Consider the following 23,477-nt stretch of genomic DNA (forward strand, 5'->3'; position numbering starts at 1 on the left):
TCTATAACATTCTGGAGTCTTCTCCAATCATAGCAACTGAGTTTGTGTTGGGGAACTATTATTTATATAAAAGGTAAAGAGGCTGCAGGTTATTCACGCCTAATTAAAATCTTTCACTATTTCATCTCTTAGCATTTGAATATTCCCTTATGAGACAAGTGAGTGGAAGAATTTTCTATTGTCATGTACTACAGGTTGTTTTTGAGATAGATTTTTTCATTAGTGTCCTTTCACTCAGACAATGAAAAATTAGCTCCGTATTATTAATGCTCACTGAACTATTCTGCTTATACTTTTTATTTTTTGCTTAGAACAAGCTGGGAAATTATTTTTCTCTGAGTGTTAAATAGAAATGTATGCTGCTTTTATGTGTTATCAAAATCCATACTTGGGATATAAATATTGAGTTCTAAGAAAAAAATAGTTGAGTAGATTTGGACCTAGTCAGGCTGAGAGATGATCCAGTGAAATCAATGTGACATATCAGTTCATGATTTCAATGAATATCTGTAAGCATGGCTAAATATAGATCCAACCTTATATTATTCTCTGTATCTTGACAGTCTTACAAATACAAGAGAATATATGCAGCTTAGGATAGAACTGTGGCGTCCTTGGTGCTTTATGAGCTTGGTTGTTTGCTTGCAAACATTTTATTACCAAACTAGATAACATCATCAGTGTGAGTGAATGTGGGGTTTGATCCCTGTTTATATACAGAGCTTATTCTGCCAGTGTTAATGGGTGGTGGTGGTTTTCTCCTTGTAGGATATTGGGATACTGTTTTCTGTTTCATTATTTCTTTCATTATTTGTTTGGTGATAATCCATGCTTATCTGGACACTGGTTGCTGGAGGGATGTCTGATGTTTGTGTTTCTTTCATAGCTTTTTTATTATCTCTTTTGAATGCTGTGTAAATATGGTTTATCTCTATGTGACTCTCGGTGGCTGACCCATAATAACTAATAATAATTCAGTTTAATAACTAAATCAAATATATTTAAATATAATTCAAAAGGGTAAATATGCAGTAAAAGGGAAAAATAGGCCCCTGTCTAATGCTAATGCCATTCTATAGTGTCACTCTAAAGCCACTATCCAATGCTTTCTAATCCTTTTTAGAAATAATCAGTGGCAGACTGTCCACCAAGTGCAAGAAGACAAAGTTAGATTAACAATGTAATGTTCCTTTTTTAAAAATGAAAAAAAATATTCAAAGTGTTCTGAATTTCCAGAAAATGTACCCACAGTAAACAGTGGAACTAAAACAAACTTGTTAAATTGGGATTAGTCTTTAATGTTGATGGCCTATCCTTTCCACTTGAGTTGAAGCAAGCTGATGCCACCAATTAATTCAACATTAATTAATGGAGTGCACTGGCAGATGCTACACCTTGACATGATAGTACACAGTTCTCATCCATTAGCAAAATTCCTAGCAGCAATGGGAACTTATTGCAAATAGGACAGTAAATGGCTGCCAGTTATGAATTAAGCTTAGCAGTGATCATACATATGGCCAAAAGCACATTGGTTGCTGGCAGAATATATATTAATGGCTTTCTGAATTATGATAACTTAAATAATCAATCCTGACTGGGTTTCAAGAAATACAGTTGCATCAATGTCAGGAAATTATTACAACTTATAAAAATGTCTCCTTTTTGCCTATTCTGTCCAATTGCTCGACACTTTCAAAAGAAAATGATAATGTTCAGCACGTGCTTGCAAAATCTGTGGTTACAAGATTACAACCTAACCTAACACAACTGGGGGAAAAAAGTTCAACTGTGGCGCATGTTGGACATATTACGTTACTATCAGGTTGTATCAGCTTCACCTTCATCCAAGCTGTAGTTGAGTTTTATGACTGTGCTGATAAAGTCTCCAAGTTCTACAAAGTCTGCGGTGACAATGTTGATACCACTTTCCCCTGGTGTTTGAGCCTGGACCCACTGCATCATGGCGGGGAGAGCTCTGTAAAGAAAACAAGTAATCATTTTTTATTAAGCAAAGCAAAGTCCTGGATTCTGTAACAAACAAACAAAAACATTAGCTGCTAACCATTTTTATCGCTTCAATCTCATTTTTTAATTCTGGTAAATCATGAATTGGGTATGTCTAGTCTAATGAAAAGAAGGACTAGGGGTGACATGATAGCAGTGTTCCAATATCTCAGGAGTTGCCACAAAGAAGAGGGAGTCAAGCTATTCTCCAAAGCAGCAGAAGGCAAGACAAGAAACAATGGATGGAAACTAATCAAAGAGAGAAACAACCTAGAACAGGGGTGTCAAACTCGCAACGTCACATGGCATGTCACAACATATTGTGACTTTTTTTGCCATTCTGTCAATGGGGTGGGCGTCGTTTCACTATGATGCATCCGGCCCGTGGTCCGGCAGTTTGACACTCCTGACTAAGGAGAAATTTCCTAACAGTGAGAACAACTAAACAGTGGGTTAGTTGCCTTCAAAAGTTGTGGGTGCTCCATCATTGGATGCTTTTAAGACGAGACTGGACAGGCACTTGTCTGGAATGTTGTAGGGTCCCTTGTCTGAGCAGGGGGTATAGTAGAAAAGTTAAAGCAGAAAATCCATCTTTCACTGCATAAAAACGAATTACATCACATGCCTAATATCTTCTTCATTTAACACTGCCCTCAAGAGAAAGTTCACAGAAAAGAATATAATGTAATAAAAAAAATCAGGCTAAAAGCAAGAGTCCATAAATTCTGCTCTTGCCTTAACCAGGAAAGCCAGCTGACCTTGGGCCAATCACTCTCAGTTCAACCTACCTCAGTCCAACCCCACCTCACAGGATTGTTGTTGTGGGGAAAATAGCAGAAGGAAGGTATGTCGGATATGTTCCCAGACTTGAGTTACAGTATTTGTAAAAACAATAAAGATGGGATACAAGCGATAAATAAATATCTTTCTTGAATAGCAGATCATAAGGAAATACTCCCTGTAATGATCTCAGTGATCCTTACAGTCAGATTTGGTATTTTCCCCCCAGGGAGAAGGTGCCTTTTCAGTGGCAAAAGAGCAATTGTTTATCCTTCCTTACAATTTCCAGTCTCTTCATGCCTCAATCCTTGTAATTTATTTAATTTAATTTAATTTAATTTAATTTGTATACCGCCCTTCTTCCAACGGAATCAGGGCAGTGTACAGGGCAATAAATACCAAAAATACAAAATACAAAAGTTAAAAACAAATTAAACAATTGTGCCCGAATACAATAAATTAATTAAAACAGTAATTAAAACCCCGAACCCATCAGGCCAGGCTGGCTTGTTCAAATAAATAAGTTTTTAGATCACGTCGGAAGGAGCGAAGGTCGGGAGCCATCCGGAGCTCAACCGGTAAACGGTTCCAAAGGTCTGGCGCGCCCACAGAGAACGCCCTCCCCCTGGGGGCCATCAATCGGCATTCTCTGACTGGTGGCACCCTGAGGAGGCCCTCTCTGTGGGAGCGCACTGGGCGGAGGGAAGTTGACGCCGGCCGCAGGTGCTCCCTTAGGTACTCCGGACCCATGCCATGTAGGGCTTTATAGGTCATTACCAGCACCTTGAATCTCACCCGGAAGGCAACTAGAAGCCAATGCAGCTCACGGAGCAAAGGTGTAACATGGGAGTATCGGGAGACCCCCAACACAACTCGCGCAGCTGCATTCTGTACCAGTTGGAGCCTCCGAGTGGTCCTCAAGGGCAGCCCCATGTAGAGAGTGTTGCAGTAGTCTAACTGAGAGGTCACGAGCGCATGAGTGACTGTACGCAAGGCATCCTGGTCTAGATAGGGCCGCAATGGCGCACCAGGCGAACCAGTAATGGCCCTTATTAAGTATTTCAATCAGGACAACGGAGACCACGCTTTGTAGCAGCTACCCAGATGGTTGAATGCTCTTGGAAACTTAGAACAGCTATATTCTAAACCCTAAAATTCACAAATATCTTCCGGTTTCCAGATATAAATTAAATAAAGGGGGTGTGAGAAGTTGTTGATATTCTTTTTTTTTTATTGAAAAGTTTTAACACACAGTTTATCTTTAACAGTCCCCCCTCCCCTCCCTTCTCCCTCCCCCCCTACCTCTCCCCCCTCCCCCCCTCCCCCCCCGACTTCCCAGAGCTAAATACAAGGTATATATATAAAAAAGAATCATAAACAACCATATACTAACAACCATAACCTCTAAAATCCATCACTCTCTAGCTTATATAGGATAAGGTAATCCTTAATAATATTAAATATATATAGAAAAACTAAAACAGAAAAAGAAGAAAAAAGAAGGAAGACTTATTCAAATGCTACATGAAACTTCTTAACCTTATACTTATTCTGGATAAACTCAATCCATTTTCTCCATTCCATAATGTAACGTTCTTGCGAGTGATCTTTCAGATAAGCCGAAATCTTCACCATTTCTGCCAGGTCGGAGACCTTTAAAGTCCACTCTTCTATAGTCGGCAGTTCCTCTTTCTTCCAATACTGACCTATCAAAAGTCTTGCTGCCGTAATTAAATTTAACATCAACTTAGTGTCCACAACCGTAGCGTCCATGATTATTCCCAACAAGAAAAGTTGCGGACAAAACTTTATCCTTTGCTTAAAAATCTTCTGCATATTCCACCAAATTTTTATCCAAAAAGCCTTGATTTTTACAAGTCCACCATACATGAAAATATGTTGCATCTTCATCTCCACATCTCCAGCATTTTGGCTGATAGTTCGGATACATACTTGCAAGCTTTTTAGGATCTAGATGCCATCTATAAAACATTTTATAAAAATTCTCTCTTAGGTTTTGAGCTTGTGTAAATTTTACGTTCCTCACCCAAATCTTTTCCCACGTGTCCATTGTAATAACTTCCTGGATATTTTGGGCCCATTTTATCATACAATCCTTAACAAGCTCTGTTTCTGAGTCAATCTCTATCAATGCAAGATATATCCTTTTAATGTGTGCTGGACCCTGATTTCTAATTTGCTTTATCAGATTTTCATCAGTCATTGTAAAACCATTTTTCTGATCTTCTTTCCACCTGGCCCGTAGCTGAGTATATTGAAACCAATTTTGAACAATCTTCTCGTCTCGCAAGAGACTATATGGCTTCAAACACCAAACATTTCTTTCCAAGCTTAGAATCTCCTTGTACGTAGTCACATCATGTTTGAAACCAGCATGTATATTTTCTATTGCGTGTTTTGGAATTGCCCACAATGGTATCTTACAATCTAACTTATGTCTGTACTTCTTCCAAACTCTCAACAATGCCTGTCTTAAAATATGCACTCTAAACACATTATCTACCTTCTTATCATACAACAAATATGCATGCCAGCCAAACAGCAAGTCGTGGCCCTCAAGATTTAATAATCTCTCTTGTGTCAAATTAATCCAATCACTTATACCTGTTAACGCAGCAGCTTCATAATATAATTTAAGATTAGGCATTTTAAGACCACCTCTTTCACGAGTATCCTGCATAATCTTAAGTTTAACTCGTGGCCTTTTCCCTGCCCAGACAAATTTATTGATACCTCTCTGCCATTCCTCCAAATTAGAGTCTTTCTTAAGAACCGGTATCATTTGAAATAAAAATAAAAATTTAGGCAGGACATTCATTTTTACTGCTGCGATTCGCCCCAACAGAGACAATTGCAGTTTTTCCCAACTCTCCATTTCTTTTTGGATTTTTCCCCATAATTTTTCATAGTTATTTTTATATAATTTTGTATTAGAGGGCGACAAAAACACCCCCAAATATTTAACCCTTTTGACAATCTCAAATCCCGTTAATCCTTCTAAAAGGGCCTTTTGGAATACTGTCATGTTTTTAGCCAAAATTTTAGTTTTTTGCACATTAACTTTAAATCCAGAAACCTTCCCATATTGCGTTATTATCTCCATCAGGTCCACAACAGAACTCTCCGGCTGGGTCACTGTAACAACCAGATCGTCTGCGAACGCCCTCAATCTATAATCCTGATCTCTAATCTGTATACCCTTAATTCTTTCCGAATTTCGTATTTTTACCAATAATATCTCCAATGTTAACACAAATAACAAGGGCGATAACGGACACCCTTGCCTTGTGCCCTTCTCAATATTACATACTTCTGTCAGGCTATTGTTAACTATTATTCGGGCCGTTTGTTTTTGATATAATGCCCTAATTGGTTGCAAAAATTTATCCCCAAAATTCATTTTATCTAAAACTTTCATCAAAAATTGCCAATTCAATTGATCAAAAGCTTTTTCAGCGTCTAAAAAAATTAGCGCCGCAGGGATCTGGTTGTTCCTTTCCAAAAATTCCAAAATTATATGCCTCACATTATTTTTCATTTGCCTACCACTAATAAACCCAGTTTGATCCCCATGAATCACCCGTTGCAGAACCCTCATCAATCTGTTAGCCAACACCTTGGCAAATATCTTATAGTCTGTATTTAATAATGATATCGGTCTATAATTTTTTACTTGAGTAGCATCTTGGTCTTCCTTCGGAATCAAAGAGATAAAGGCAGTTCTCCAAGATGGAGGCACCTTTCCCCCTCTCTGGATTGTCTGGAACAATTCCTTTAGCGGTTTAACCATCTCTAATTGTAAATTTTTGTAGTAGGCCACAGTCAATCCATCTGTACCTGGCGCTTTGTCAGCCTTCAACTCCTTAATTACTGTAAATATTTCTTCTTCTGTAATCAGTTGATTAATCTCCTCTTTTTGTAGTTGTGTAAGCACTGGGATGCTAGCATTCTCCAAATATTCATCAATGTCTTTTTCATTAATCTTCTCCTTGGCATATAATTTAGAATAAAAATCCACAAAGGCTTCCTTAATAAAATCCTGTTGAAACACTATTTTTCCCTTGTGTTCAATTTTATCTATATTAGAGGCCCTCTGCTTTTTCTTTAGTCTATAAGCTAGCCATCTACCTGGCTTATTAGCATTGCAAAAAGTATTATGCCTGGCAAACCTCAAATTGGTTGCCACTTGATCAGCCATTAATTTATCAAATTGTCCTCTTAATAGATTAATAGCCTCCTTAGTCTTCACATCCAATGGATTCAGAATCAAAGCATTCTCTTTTTCCTTAATTTCATTCTCCAATTCTTTCCTTCTAGCTTCCAAGGTACGTCTATGTTTATTGTTCATATATATCAACACTCCTCTCATATAGGCCTTGCTAGCATCCCAGACCATATCCATAGAAGTATCCTTATTCATATTAAGTTCAAAAAAATCCTTCATTCGCTGTTTACACTCTTCAACATTTTTCTGGTTTCTAAACAAATTCTCATTTACGCGCCACGAGCGCCTATCTCTGTTGTCCTTATTAATCTCTAACCATACTGGGCTATGGTCAGAAATAGCTCTTGCACAGATCTTCACCTTTTTAATCCTAGAAAAAAATCATTAGTCAGCAAAATAAAATCAATCCTAGAAAAAGATTGATGTCTATCAGAAAAAAAGGTATAATCCTTTTCATGCGGGTGTATGTCACGCCAAATATCTCGCAATTCCAAATCATCCTTCATTTCAAAAAAGACTTAGGCAATCTGGCATGACACGGAATACGCTTAAAAAAACCAGCCTTGTCCATCTGTACGTCCACTACACCATTCCAATCCCCCATAAAAATAAACGATTTGTAATCCAACTGGGTAAGCTTTGTATGAAGTAAACTAAAAAAGTCAGCCTGTTGTTGTTGTTGATTAGGGGCATACAGTCCAACTAAAAGCGTTTTTTTGCCTTCTAGCAACAAGTCTATCATTACGTATCTTCCATGCTTATCTGCTTCAATTAAGTCCGCTGTTATGGCACTTTTAATATAAACAACCACTCCATTTTTCTTATTCATTGCAGAGGCAACAAAGTGCGTACCCAGTCTTGAGTTCAATAAAAGCTTTTGGTCCATAGCCCTAATATGCGTTTCTTGCAAACATATAACATCAGTCTTAAATTGTTTTAAGAAGTTGTTGATATTCTTGGCTAATCATGTTTTTCTGAACAAAGAGACCAGATCATAAAGGTTAGATATTTAGTTACTTAGATACTACTTACTTACAGGTAGTCTTTCACTTGCAACAGGTTGTTTAGTGACCATTCAAAGTTACGACGACACTGAAAAAAATTACTTATCACAGTTTTTCACATTTACAACCACTGCAGCATCGCCATGGTCACATGATCAAAATTTCAGATACTTCGCAACTGACCCACGTTTATGACCTTTGGAGTGTCCCAGAGTCATGTGATTCCCCTTTTGTGAACTTCTGACAAGCAAAGTCAGTGGGGAAGCCAGATTCATTTACCAATCGTGTTGCTAATTTAACAACTGGAGTGATTCACTTTAACAACTATGGCAAGGAACATCATAAAATGGGGCAAAATTTACTTAACAACAGTTTCACTTAGCAACAGAAATGTTGGGCTCAGTTGTGGTCGTAAGTTGAGGACTACCTGTATTACCCCAAAAGTAGAAAGAGTTGTGATAAAGAAGTGGGGATAAAAATCCAAGAGGTTGGACTTGAGTTCGAGTCGCTCTTAATAGTCTGACTGGATCACAGAGAGGGAAGAAGAAGTATAAACATTTGAAAACAGTTGAGAGCTGAAAGGTTTTCTATATCAGATATGATACAAGTCCTAACTCCTAATTCCTAATCAGCTTCTCTGTACTCAATCCTATAGTGGACTTCCAGTTTTAGTTATAATTAAAACATTTATTCCCTCTCAAGAAATTAAACTGCACCATCTGATTGCACGTGCTTCCAAATTTTATCCGGCAATTGTAAACTGTTTTATTATAGATAAGCCCTTCTGGACAATAAATCTCTTAGTTGCAGGGTGCTAATCTGGGGAAAGTGGATTTGCCAACAAGTCCATCCGTTTGTTTATTTCCAATTATGTATGTTGTTCCTAAAAAAAGGTTTCCCTGCTGCCAATGCCAAAACAGGATTTTGTAACCAAGGAGCTGTAGAAAAGTGGAAAGAGGAGAGCCATTCTAGCTGCTCTAGTGTAAGGACAGCTCCTTCTTGCTTCATTAAAGAGTTTCTATTCCACTTGGTACTGGTGAGAACTCCATCCTGTCTCATCCCATCCCATTTACAGCTGAAAGGTCCCAAAGCCTGGAGTAAATTATTCAGCTTGAAGAACTAGTGCCTAAAACAGCCTTTCCCTTCCCTTCCCTTCCCTTCCCTTCCCTTCCCTTCCCTTCCCTTCCCTTCCCTTCCCTTCCCTCTTCATTCATTTTCTTGTCTGATACCTTTTAGTCGGAAGCTAGCAGGCAGGGACTGGCCAGTTTTAATCACTGTATGAAAGCTATTTTGGAACACCTCTAAGACTGAGAAGTAGAGTGAGGTCCATTCCCTCAACACAACCTCGTGGACATTAGCTCTTTTGGTCATAGAAATGATTCATCGCAGCTTTCTTCTGGGACATCTTTTTAACTTCCCAGTGGAGTATATAGCCCTAGATATTCTTGACTTGGTGGTCTCCCATCCTAAAAATGTCTAACCTTGCTTCAATTTTTGAGATTTGTTGGGTCATTTTAAGTGTCACTATGTAGTTAAACAAAAGCCTGAGATTAAAAAGTGCCATTTAGGAAGTATTTATTGGAGTTATATCATGCCTTTTCTTCCCAAGCTTAAGACAGCTTATATGGGCAGGTCAGTTTCGTTTGTTTTAGCCCCATAATAATAGCACAGGGACTAGACTGGGCCAGGCACTCTTCTTTGACCAAAGTCACCACATAACTTTCTGAGCTCATCTGGCAGGACCTAGAAAGTGTGTGTTTTCTGTTGTAGTATCTGCCCTCTGGAGCACCAGGCCCCCTGAGAACTACCTGACCCTGAGCTGCCCTCTTCAATACCAGGCCTCTGGGATCCAGCTCGCAGCTGATTTTGCTTTCTCAAAAAGCCTTAAAAACACACTTCTTTTCCTGGGGTGAGGAGGCTAAAGGGGGCCCTGAGATGGAGATTATGTGTAATAATTGTTGTCCTTGACTGTGTATGTCTGAGTGTGTGTGTGTGTGTGTGTGTGTAGGCTAAGTTTCAATTTTCTGTTAGGCACCCAGAGTTGCTGTTGTGAGATGAATAGCCATATAAACCAGCGTTTCTGAACTTCAGCAACTGAAAAACCTGTCAACTTCAACTCCCAAAAGTTCACAGAACAGAATAACAGAGCTGGGAGGGACCTTGGGGTTCAGAAATGCTGATGGAAACTGATAGAAATAAATAAATAATTATATCTGGCTGCCTCTCTGAATTTTATATTACTTTCGGTGTACAGCTAAGTACAAGTCTAGGAAAATCAAGAAGAAAAATATGATCTTCCTCCTTCCCCAAAAGATAGGCCAATATTGCATGGCTTTTAATGATAACACAAGATTTATAAAAAGTATGCATTTTAAATTTCCTTTTCTACATACAACATACTGAGTTCTTATTATAACATCTTCTCTTGCACCACGATGTAAAAAAGATGTTGAGACTCTAGAAAGAGTACAGAGAAGAGCAACAAAGATGATTAGGGGACTAGAGGCTAAAACATATAAGGAACAGTTGCTGGAATTGGGTATGTGTAGTTTAATGAAGAGAAGGTCGAGGGGTGACATGATAGCAGTGTTCCAATATCTCAGGGGCAGCCCCCAAAGAAGAGGGAGCCAAGCTATTCTCCAAAGTGCCTGAAGGCAGGACAAGAAGCAAAGGATGGAACTAATCAAGGAGAGAACTAAGGAGAAACTTCCTGACAGTTAGAACAATTAACCAGTGGAAAAGCTTGCCCCCAGAAGCGGTGAATGCTCCAACACTGGAAGTTTTTAACAAGAGACTGGACAGCCATTTGTCTGAAATGGTATAGGGTTTCTTCCCTGAGCAGGGGGTTGGACTAGATGACCTCCAAGGTCCCTTCCAACTTTATTATTGTTGTTGTTGTTATGACTCAAGGCCATAAAATGTAATTTAATCAAAAGTTTACCATTGTCTTCTGTACAATGTTACAGCTTGCAATAGTGGCGAAGATCTGTAGTTCAGGTGTAGGATGAGGGTAAGGGTTTATTGTCCGAGCTCGTGGGTTGGTTCCTGAACATTTTGTTAGCAGGCTAGGTAACATCTTCAGTAAAGCTTAGGGGATGTCAGTGTCAGTGTTCTGTTTATAAGGGCTTCAGGTGCAAGTTTGTAAGTGAGGGTCTTGTGATGGGTCAGGTGTGAGTCATCAGTGAGAGGCTTGTGATGGGTCTTATGATGGGGAAGTTACATCCAGTCAGGGTCATTGGGAGGTGAACTGCTGTTGGGGGGAGGGGAAGCTTGTGTGGGTTGGTTGAGGGTCAGTGCTGTCTCTAGTTGGCTGTGTGGTTGATTTGGATTCTAAGTGGTTCATAGGCTGGTTGTAGGTCAATGTGTCTGTTAATGGTAATGAAACATTCGGAAACCAACCCACAAGCTTGGAGAACGAACCTTCACCGTCAATGTTACAGCTCTGTACCCTTTTTTTACACCATGTCATCAGTGCAGAACTATATGGAACTTGGATTTTGGTCCCTTCTTATGTCTGTTTGCATTCATTTTGCCAGTATCTCTCTTTATCTCTCTTTTAAAAAAAACCTGGAATATTTTTTGCTTTTAAAGCAACTTGTTTCATAGAAATTAATTTTCTCTCTTCCTTTATTTCTGAAGCAAACCTTCCCACCTGCTTTTATTTCAGCCCTCCAGAGAGAGATGTGGCAATTATATTCACTGTCAGATCTTTTTTGACTTTTCTTTTAAAAAGCTTGTAGGAAGCTGCCTTTGCACTGCTTAGACAACTGCTGCATCTTGCTCAACACAAGCCACGACGACTGCCAGGAGATCTTTAGAAATTGCAAAGCATTTATTTAGAGCAGAAATTAATCCAAGGGACTTCTACAAAGGTTCTCTGCCACTGCACCACTGTAATTGATAGCTTTACTCCAGATCTATCTTTACTTCCACACCTTTATTCATTTATTCGCAGGTGTGCCTGTAGAGACTGCTTGCTGAGTGTCCCTCCTCCAAGTGAAGTGCTATGAAAAGAGATTCAAAGGCAAGCGTTTTTTTTCTGTAGGAGCTCCCATCCTGAGCAATGCCTTTCAACCAGACCTAAGTTCTACACCCTCCCTCCAAGTATAGGTAGTCCTCAATTAACATGGCAACTGGAACTGGAATTAGCACTGCTAAGCAACACAGTCATAAAGCACAACATCACATGACTCTGCAGCTTAGCAATGGCAATTTCCAGCAGTATGCAAGGACCTGACATGACCTGACATGACTTCCTGCCAGCTTCCCCACTGACTTTGCTTTCACATTGGAAATTGTGATCAAGTGACTACAGGGACACTGCAACAACTGGAATTCTAAAGACTAATTGTAACTACTACTTGTTCAGCACCATCATAAGTCTGAAAGATTGCTGAATAAGTGATTATTAACCTGTATTCAGGAAACTTTTAAAAACATGCATTTGGGGACTAGGAGTGAAAATGGGAGATGTCCCTGAATTCAGATGACTGACTGCTGAGTTTCTCTCACAGTGTGACTGGAGGTTCTTTAATAGTTGGGTGGGATAACCTGTCTTTAAAGACAACAGTTATTTCCCAGAAACATTGATAGTGGAGGCTTTTTCACCTCTTTTACAACGTACAGATGTACAGTTTTACAGGAATTAATAGAGAAAAACCAAAACTATTTAGCAGTGTTTCCAAACTTTCCAATTTGTTTCTTTCTCTACTTATTTCCTAGGGCAGGGGTGTCAAACTGCCGCCCACGGGCTGGTTGCATCGTGCAGAGGCCACGCCCATACCAGCTCCAACAATGCAAAAAAAAGTCACGATACATTGCAACACATCACGTTATGTGGCAAGCTTGACACCCATGCCCTAGGACTATTTACTAGCCACTCCATGCTCCATTACTTAGTCACCAAGTTCCCCTTCTCCTCCTCCTTCCCTTGCAGTGTTTCACTAGTAGAGAAGGCTAGGAAGCGAATTGGCTGGGCTACTTTGAAGTCTCCTCAAAGCTTGTCATCCTAGGATTTTGGACTTTGTCAGCTATGCCTCTATATTGACATTGCCGAGAACTGGATCTTCTTCCGGGTCTTCCAGTATGGGGCTCCTCCAAGATCTTCAGGCAGTGCTTGGCAGGCAGCAACCTCCCTCTGTCTTTGGTTTGCAATTAGATTCAAGAAGATGTTTTCAGAATGGACACTTCAAATGTAGGTTGGTATGCAGCTGCCTTTTTCTCCCAGCCAGGTGACCTTGAAGCAGCATCTTGTGACTGAGTCTTCACTCCTCTTCTTCCAGAGAAGTCTCCAATGAACATCTTCACACTCTTCTCTCTCTGGGGCCAGGAAATGGTAACTGCCCAGGCCAGTGGTCAGATGTCTGTCCCTAAACATCAACTTCCCCTACAGTCTTTTCAAAGGCTCTCCATCTGTTTTGATATCTCAAGCAATGTAGATGTAGGAGATGACCAGGCTGAGCCTGAGGGAGGGATCAAATGCATCATCAGTCACATCATGCCCACAAGAGATCTAAGTCCAGCCCACTTTGTATTCTGTTGACTCTTATTTACTGCCAATTTGCTTTGACCATTAGTAATTCTGATTCTTGTAGAGAGCATTAGCATACAATAAACCTATATTCATTTGAACTGCCTGGACTTCTGCTTTACGGTGCTTGGCTCAAACATGGTAATATGTTTCCCCCCCCCAATATGCTGTCAGACTTAAATCTCTAAATAGAAACAATCCTTGATATAATTTTATTAGAAGGCAAGTGTATTGCAGTAATGTATAGCCAGATCTGACAATTGTGTGCCAAAATCTCTCCCTTAACTGCCTCCCATCGCTGAACCCCCTGCCCTGCCCATGACCAATCAGATGTTTTGAAAATGGACACTTCAAACATAGGTTAGTATGCAGCTGCCTTTTTCTCCCAACCAGGGGACCTTGAGGCAGCATCTTGGGGAGATACAGATATTACTTTTGCTTTCCCACAAGTATTCCCCCTCTCATCCACCCTCTCCAGAGTTCATGGCAGACTGACACTGCATGGTAATGAAGCACACAAGCAAGCATAAGCTGATGGCAGCTATCTCTCTGTCCCTCTCTCTCCCCCTGCAGTATTATCTCCAGCAACCAATAAGTTCCCTCCTCAGGCTCAAGATCCCCAACTAGGTTGGCCAATGAAAGTATTGCCCATCTGTCCCACAAGAGTCCTGGCTAGCAGCCAGGACAGCTTATCTGCCACCAAGAGAGTAGAGGTTGCATCTCAAGGCCATACCTGAGCTTCCCCTCCCCATTTTCTTTTCTCACCTTCTGCTGACACACACCAGTACAACAGCCAGCCTGGCAATAAAATACATACACCATAAGATGTCATATAGGATATTATGAATTCTGACATTATGATGATATTTAAGTTACTTGCATTAATAATTAATGCTGGTTTTGCAATCTTTTTGTTCATTTTGATTATTTGAATTTTTCTAATGTAAAATCAATCTGTGTGGTTGCCAGGAGTCAACAATGACTTGATGGTACACAATCTTCAATCAATGTTTTCTTGCACACTTTCTCAAGTTGCACCATCTAATGGACACAGAAACATTTGTAATAAAATAAAAATATTGAGAAGCTCATAAAGTTCAAAGACTTCTTTGAAAAAAAATATGTAAGAGGGAAAATAATTGAATTGCATCCTTTTTTAAAATTACATTTTCTCAGAGAAATACATATTTGTCTGTTCTCGCTATTCTTGGTTACATTCTCATTTAATGGGACACATCATTTTTCCTCAGTGCCCTCCACAACTGAGCTCCAGCCTTCAAATGAGCTAGAATACAAATCAGTATAATATCTAACATTCAAGCCAACAGCTCTGCTGTTTAGTGATGACGGGAACTGGAGCTTAGCACCCTACTGAAGACAGCTATTCTGCATTTTTGGTATTGGCTTTCTTCCTCTCTTGGAAGGCATGATGATGAATAGCTGAAGGTGCTTGCTTTTGACATTTTTTAAAATTGATTTGATTAACGTTCTGTCACTCCAGCAGACCAGGATGAGTCAAACACAAAGCCTGCTGCTGCTTCAATAATATTCAATATCCCTTCAATGAAAGAAATGCTCATCATTTGCTTTGCTTTGGGTTCTTTTTTTAAAATGTTAATGAGGTTAGTATTCCAATTACTTTAGTCCCAAGAATTGAACGGTACTGGATTCTCTAGAGCCTTTGAACTTGAAATTGCTCAGTATTATTGTTTCAAAAAGGTTCCCCAAGGATGTTGAGACACAGAGTATGTCAGTATTTTTTTTTAATCCCATTTATATCCCGCCCTTCACCGAAGACTCAGGGCGGCTTACAATCTAAGAAGCACAAATCAATGTGGTTAGCAATAGCCTTCATTCTATGTATATGCCTGCTTATTAGGGCTTTCGCCCCCCCCAAGCGGCATTTTTACAAAGTCAGCTTATTGCCCCCAACAATCTGGGTCCTCATTTTACCTACCTCGGAAGGATGGAAGGCTGAGTCAACCTTGAAAGCAATTTTGAAAGGTTGCAGCATAACACTTGGCCTTTAACAGTGCTAACACAGTCTTGATCCTTGACTTTTTCTTATCTATGTCTCACACAGAGATAAGAACTGACAGATGAACTCCTGTCTTATTTAAATATGGCATCTTAACATTTAGTTGACCAATGGGCTGTGGATCAAACTTTCTACAAAAGCAAGAAAGCTTTCCAACTATGGTATCTCTAAGAGCTGAGTCTCATAACCATCTGCTGGGCTTCAAAGTGCCTTATCTAGTTTTCTTCTCCCAGCAGGACTTAACCATGAGAGGATTTTCACTGCTATGTGGGCACTGCACTGCACATCTGGACTTGGCTCCATCTCTAATCTCCGTAGGAACCTTGGATTATTTTGAATTGACATTGTGCATGGAGGTAACTTCCTGGTATCTGAGGAAGAGAAATATTCCATAACGTATATGGGTAAGTATTCCATAACTTATCCAATGGTCAAATTGATCATTGCTGGGTGATAGACAAATTGCACACTACGCCAACAATTTGGAAGAGAACTCTGGATATTTTTTTATGAATGACAATGAAAATCATAGGTAACATTTCACTTTCAAATTTAATGTTAAACAGTATGAGAATTTATTTATTTATGAGTGTTCTATTTGTTTCCTTTTTCAGATCAATTTTAGAAAAAACCTTTGATTACCTTGGAATTCATTGTCCACAGAACTAGGGAAAAGAGTAAGTTTATTTCTTCCAAATAAACAGGATGCCAGTCACCTGCTTTATTTTTCTGTTAAGTAAAGGAGGTAGACAGATGGATACCGGAATGGATGAAAGCTAAATATTCTGAAAAGAAAATTTTTTGAAGGAGTCCGAGCTGTAGATCTTCCCCTTTGGGGTACAGATCTTACAATACTCTGTGTTACACATTAGCACAGAAAAAACATTAGTTTCTGCATGAGGCCCAAAATGTACCAACGATTGAACGAAACATGAAAGCGGCCTAGTCACCAAGAGCTGTTGTATTTCCTGAATATTTGGCTGCAAAGACCTTCCTTATGTGCTGTCAGGCAGCCTCAAAGGACATCAAGTAAGGGTGAGCTTATTGAAATCTTTTCCTCTCTTTGAGACTCATAACCTTCTTAACTGACCAGAAAAATCCTCTGTTCCACCTTTCAAGGATAGAGAAGTAAAGCACTAAAGGCCTTGAAGGACCATTCTGAATTCTGCCAAGTGTGAAAAAACCTATCAGTGGCAGGACCACCAGGCAATCACACACTTGTCAGTGAGGAGTGTAGGTGTCCTAGCACTTGCTCTAATTGGCTGGTTTGAATGAATTAGTCTCTGCTCCAGTAGAAATACCATAAGAAAAGCCTCTTTCCTGCTTCTTTGTATTTAACCTCATAAGAGGAGAGGATTTCATAAGGACCAGCTGGGATCATTTGCTGCTAGAGCCCATCAGGATTGGAAGATGATTTGGAGATGCATTTTTTTTTTTGGATCTTACTCAAGAGGCAACATGGCAGCCATTTTTGAAAACAGATGCAGTTGCTTAAAGGAGCTAAGTTATTAAATTTATTGCAACTGTTAAAGTTGCTGCTCTTTTTTCAGATTTGAGCAGAAGCTTGAAAAAAGATGGGCTGCTTTAAAAAACAGCAGGGAAAAGTTGTACTTAATTTGGACGCGAGATTTTTTTTTTGAAATTATTTTTGAACCTTGCGTAGCCTTACTGATTCCATGAATAAGGCACAGTAATGAGTGGCAAGGATTCTGTTTCTTGTACTTATTTTGACCAAGATTGGTATCGTAGATGGCAATCATCTTGCTGGGATGATGATGATGATGATGATGATGATGGTGATGGTGATGGTGATGGTGATGGTGATGATGATGATGATGAGGAGGAGGAGGAGGAGGAGGATCATTCTGTTGCTTTGCATGTACACTGAGAGCTTCCACACTGGAGACAAATTCCTTGTGTGTCTAATCATACTTGACCAAATAAAGTATTCAATTCTATTCAATCAGACCCTTGGAATAGGACTGTGTTTGCAATGGAATAGTGATTTAGTACCATCTGATCTGTGTTGGGTTCTCTACAGTTGCCTATGGAGACAACTATGGTTATATTAGCAATATTACAAACTTGAACTGCAATCCTAAGGAATTATAGTTGTAGAACATATGCCGTGAAAACTTTTATTATCTCAGGTTATTCCTTAAGGCTCCACATGAGGTGTAGCCACCCATTCTGTTTCTATCACCTCCTTTGTTTTTTGTTACCTTTTTAACACTTTCTTCCCTCTCTCCAAACCTGTTGTGGGAGGGAGGGAGGAACTATTACTGAACTTGAACAGATGACTTGGAAAATATTTTTAAATTGGATGGTGACTGCAAGTTTCTCAGTTTCAGGCTGGAGAAAATGGGGTAATACAAAATATCAGTCCTTAATCAGCGCTGTCCAGGAAGGTTGACTCAGCCTTCCATCCTTCCAAGGTAGGTAAAATGAGGACCCAGATTGTTGGGGGCAATAAGCTGACTTTGTAATAATGCCGCTTGGGGTGTGTGTGAAAGCCCTAATAAGCAGGCATATACATAGAATGAAGGCTACTGCTAAGCTTGTAAGCCTCCCTGAGTCTTCGGAAAAGGGCAGGATATAAATGGAATTAAAAAAAATGTTCTTGCATTTTTTTCCTACTGGTTCATTTCTTTTTTAATTTGTTGAATTAAATTATTTCAAAGGCAAAGAGAATTTTGGACCCGTATGTTGTAGATTGTTGTTGTGCTACTTCAGTGGCAAATTGAACAAGGAGCATGTGTGACTGATTCATCCTTCATTGGCCAATACTCTCTAATTTCCTCTGCTTCCATTAAATCCAAAAAAGTAGATTTTATGAGTGAATGCCTTCCATTAGGTCCTTGAGTCTAAATTCCCATCATTAAATCCTATCATAGTTGCACAATAAAGTATAGGCTTTTAAATCAAGAGCTAAGATCATGGCTGGAGGTAATTCAGCTCTGATCTACCTTTCTATATATAGCATTCATTTTACATATGCTTTACTTACACAATGCCATAATACAAGCATTTTACATATGCTTTACTTACACAATGCTATAATACAAGTAGAGCACTTTCTATACTCTGAGAATTATAATGCATTGAAATATCCCTGTGTGGTTGAATGCATTCCATTTGACAGAATATTTAATGAATAACTGAGCCTAGGAGATAAAGTTAACCATGCGGCAGTGAAATGAAGTGCTCTTGTGAAAATTCAGGAAACCAAAATTCGATAGTTAGCTCAGGGACCAATGCAACATGTGTCACTGAGCAATGGAAAGATTCATAAAAGAGCACTAGAGGAAAAATGAGGAATCATATTTTGCACAATTACATTAGCCTCAGATGGAGTTTTCGTTCCATCACCATTGCAGTAACTGATTCTTAACTATACTTGAACTTGTTGCTACTTCTCTCTCTCTCTCTCTCTCTCTCTCTCTCTCTCTCTCTCTCTCTCTCTCTCTCTCTCTCTCTCTGTGTGTGTGTGTCTATTTCTCATTCTCTCTCTCTTTAGTCTATACAGGGATTATGGTTACTGATGTCTAGCATATTTTTATGAAGAAAAACTAATCCACTTATTCTTGTTATAGAGCTACACATGGACAGGCCACTCTTCCAACCGTATTAATAGGACAAGCAGAAAATAATTCAACCAAACTCTTATAAACATGCACGCATAAGATGAATGCATGCCTCTAGTTTCGCTGACCTGGTTAATTTTCAGGAAGATCTACAATACATTTCAGGTCTTTAATGTCTTGCAGTATACATATTTTTTAATCTATGTCACAATTCAGATTTTACTATGAGTCATGATTTCGCTTATTTATGTTAGGTATCCTATATCACTGCACTTTCATGAAAATTGCCTTTAGAGACACCCTCCATTCATAGCATTTTTTATTTAATATGTTCTCATTCTAAGTTTTCTTTTCCATTAAAATATGAGTAATCTTACATATCAAATCACATGGACTCGGAAACAGATACATTAGCATGACATGCTTCTGACGCCACACAACTAAGTCACATCAAATTAGACAATTGACTTAAACTCTGATAAATTCCAAGCTAATGCCCAACCAAAGAGGTGATGGATCTCAAGCTTGTTGAGACCATCCTCTGATTTCAAGTTGCTCCTTGCAAACCAAGAGGTTTTTGGCCTCTCATATGCCTGCAACATCACAATAAGGGAACTTATTAGACACTTTCAGGTGTTTCACTTGCCACAATGTAAGATCTAGTGTGACTGCTAAATCTTCCATCATATATTGTAGGAATGCTATTGAGAGACTTTGCAATGCAAAACTGCAGACGTTCTCTCTTACTGCCAACCGTCATGTAGTCCTTAAAGGTAGTCTTCAACTTACAACCACAACTGGGACAGAATTTCCATTGCTAAGCAAGGTGGTTGTGAAGTGAGTCACACCAGATTTCCAATCTCTCGTTGATTGGAAATATTTAAGCACCACTGGACAACATATCTCAGCTGCAGACTGCATTGCATCTCCTGTACAGAACCAGGAGTTAGTTTGACCTCCAGTCTCAAATAATTCTATAATTTTATATAATTAAGAAGTGCCCTTTTCTCTAATGCTTGCTCCCTTATTCTGAAGGTATATCCACTCTGAATCTGGACACAAGCAATCATACAACTGGAAATACAGCATTTCCTTGCTGTTCAGAGCAAGTCTGAAAGGTGCACTTGTCTTGATGACTAACTAGCTAGACATGGAAATATTTCCTGGTTCTCAGAACTGGGCCTTGTGCTTCGTATCTTAGTTATCTGTTTGTTTGTTTATGACAGGGACTCTGGCCACCATACAAGGACTAAAATAGGAACCACAAGAAAAGTTGTCTCTTTCATTTAACCCTGCTCTGAGTAAAAAACAATAACAGAGCACTATATGGTCTTTTTAAAAAAGCTGCCTTTGATTTTCAATAAGACAATTGAGTTTCCCACAAAACTATGAAAAAATGAGTCTAGGTACCTGAATAAACAGGATTCTGCAGTTTCCCTATTTAGGGTTTAAAGCTATCAATTATGCAGCTACAACCTGACTTAAAATCTAGAAACTTTCCTTCCTCCCCTCTAAAAAAAAAAATCACGGACAACTGGCAAGCAATGAGGGTATCAACAATCCCTTACTTATTGAACTCCCAAACTGATTTGATCATGCTGAGAACCTCACTGAACTGTGTAACATCCTTTATATTATTCTTAAATACACTTTACAGTTAATAGAAGTTTGTTACATAATTCTTACTTTAATATACAGTGGGGCGCAGGAAAAATTCATTTTTATTTAGTGAAATAATTAAATTGTTATGTTTTATTTTTTAAAATAATCTGTGATCCCAAATAACATATGGGGTTATCATCCAAGAGGAAGCATTCCAATAAGACCATTACGTCTTAGGATCTAAAATTACCTAGCTTCATGGTGGCCATTTCAACTTGTGTTATCGTTTCCGAATGGCAAAAATGAGCTATTTTAAATGTCTCGTGCTTGACAATATGAGGGATTAAAACAGATTTGGGATGCCTTTGTATATGAACCCTGTACACTACAGCTGTCTGCTCAGAACTGCAAAACATCAAATGACCATTAGATGGCAGTAAAAACTAGTTTGACTGTGTCTTTTCTGCTATCTTCTACAAGGGTGGTAACTGTGAAAAATGGTCATAAGTCACTTTTCAGTGCTATTGTAACTTTGAACAGTCACTAAATGAACTGTTGTAAGTCAAGGACTACCTGTATTAAGGTTACACTGTGAACTTATGTTGGTGATTCCCAGTTTATGTTGCTTTGGATAGTTAATGCTTTATACTATACATTACTGAAATTCCTTTGAGGCATGGAAGGCAAGGCTCTGTCTTGGATTAAGCTCTGAGGCTTCATAAACAAAAGAACTGACCTGGCAGGCCTCCAAGGCTCTAAATTGCTCTTCCCAATCAGTTTTGTTTCACTCTTTTAAACCCACTTTATCAAGCAACAGTATATTCTGCATGACAGTTGCTTAGCTACCAGAACTCTTGCTTGGACAACTCTACAATTTTTGAATCTCACCAAGGGTCAAAGTCTATTGAATAACCCTTCCATCATTTTAAACTCATCCATTGGTGTACATATTCATTATTCTACCAGGTCAATCAAGAAGACTGGAAAAGAGCATGTTACAATAGAGGGTCTGTATATTTCAGCCCTTGCAATGTATGGCTGTGAAAGTTGGACCATAAGAAAGGCTGAGCGCCAAAGAATTGAAGCCTTTGAACTATGGTGCTGGAGAAGACTCCTGGGAGTCCCTTGGACTGCAAGGCGATCAAACCGGTCAGTCCTAGAGGAGATCAACCCTGACTGCTCTTTAGAAGGCCAGATCCAGAAATTGAAACTCAAATACTTTGGCCACCTAATGAGAAGGAAGGACTCACTGGAGAAGAGCCTAATGCTTGGAAAGATTGAGGGCAATAGAAGAAGGGGATGACAGAGAATGAGGTGGCTGGATGGAGTTACTGAAGCAGTAGGCGTGAGCTTAAATGGACTCCAGAAGATGGTAGAGGACAGGAAGGCCTGGAGGAACATTGTCCATAGGGTTGCGATGGGTCGGACACGACTTCGCAACTAACAACAACAAATATTTCAGCCCAAGCATCAAGATGTCTGCCTGTCTGTCTGTATTGACAAGATTATCACTGTCATTGTCTGGTCCAATACAATAAAGACAATAAAACACAGGTAGCCCACAACTTACAACAGTTTGTTTAGTGACCGTTCAAAGTTATAATGACACAGAAAAAGTGACTTATGACCATTGTTCACACTTATGACCGTTGCAGCATCCCTGTGGTCACTTAACCAAAATTCAGACGCTTGGCAACTGACTCATATTTATGACTGCTGCAGTCTCCCAGAGTCATGTGGTCACTCTTTCAGATTTTCTGACAATCAAAATCAATGGGGAAGCCAGGTTCACTTGACTTAACAACTGCAGTGATTCACTTAACACTGTGGCAAGAAAAGTCGTAACATGGGACAAAACTCACTTAACCACTTTCTCACTTAGCAACAGAATCTTTGGGCTTAACTGTGGGTTGTAACTAGAGGACTACCTCTAACAAAATTGTCACCTCTTGACAAAAAAACCACAATCAGAACAATAAGGACGTTATTGGATTGCGTGCTGCTGCTTGAAATAAAAAAAGTTTACAGTTTCCTTCCATGAGAAAAAAAAATTAAACAGTGCTCTGGTTTCATTTGAATGGGTTTAGCCTCTCAAAACCTCAATGAGACCTTATCATTTGTTTTCCATTGGAAGAAAAAAAATGAGACCAGAACAGCCAGTTCTGGAGATATCATATCAGCCACTCTGTATGTGAGACACGAATGCAATGAAGCAAAGCTGAAAGATTATTTTAATACTGTAATATGCCTGCTGTATATTTGTGGTTGATATTCTCTCTGCAGTAGCATCGAATCTAGAGTGTGTGTTTGTGTGTGTGTGTGTGTGTAATGGAAAGTCTGCACAGATAAGAGACTTATGATAAATACATGCCTACTGTGCTAGCTTTCTGGCTTTATAAGAATTGGCATTAATTGGCCTGCCTATCCTTTACTATTATTAAAGCAGTATGTAAAATTAAGATGCCCTAAATATATGCAAGTCATTTCCTGAGTATAATATAATTATAGCCAACCAATTCATGAGATATCTTTAAATTAGTCAATTTCTGGCCGTAACCAGAAGCCTGGCTCAAACTGAAGTCCACACACTCTTAAGTGGGCAATGGGTTACAGCACCACCTGGCTACATATCACTATTCTTTTGAATTCCATTCTTCTGCTTATCAATCTCATAGAAATGTGGATT

General features: G+C 39.1%; 1 protein-coding gene across 1 annotated transcript in view; it reads right to left on the reverse strand.

Moving 5' to 3' along the window:
- Positions 1 to 1,821: 1,821 nt before the first annotated feature.
- Positions 1,822 to 23,477, reverse strand: part of PLCXD3 (phosphatidylinositol specific phospholipase C X domain containing 3) — a gene marked incomplete at both ends in the record, with an annotated part of 81,164 nt that continues 59,508 nt past the window's right edge. Inside the window, one exon of the mRNA XM_081316545.1 lies at positions 1,822 to 1,978. Within this exon, the coding sequence (XP_081172671.1) occupies positions 1,822 to 1,978 (157 nt within the window). The remainder of the gene's footprint in view (positions 1,979 to 23,477) is intronic.

This window comes from Vipera berus, assembly GCF_964194415.1.
Source record: "Vipera berus genome assembly, chromosome: 2".
Taxonomy (NCBI): domain Eukaryota; kingdom Metazoa; phylum Chordata; class Lepidosauria; order Squamata; family Viperidae; genus Vipera; species Vipera berus.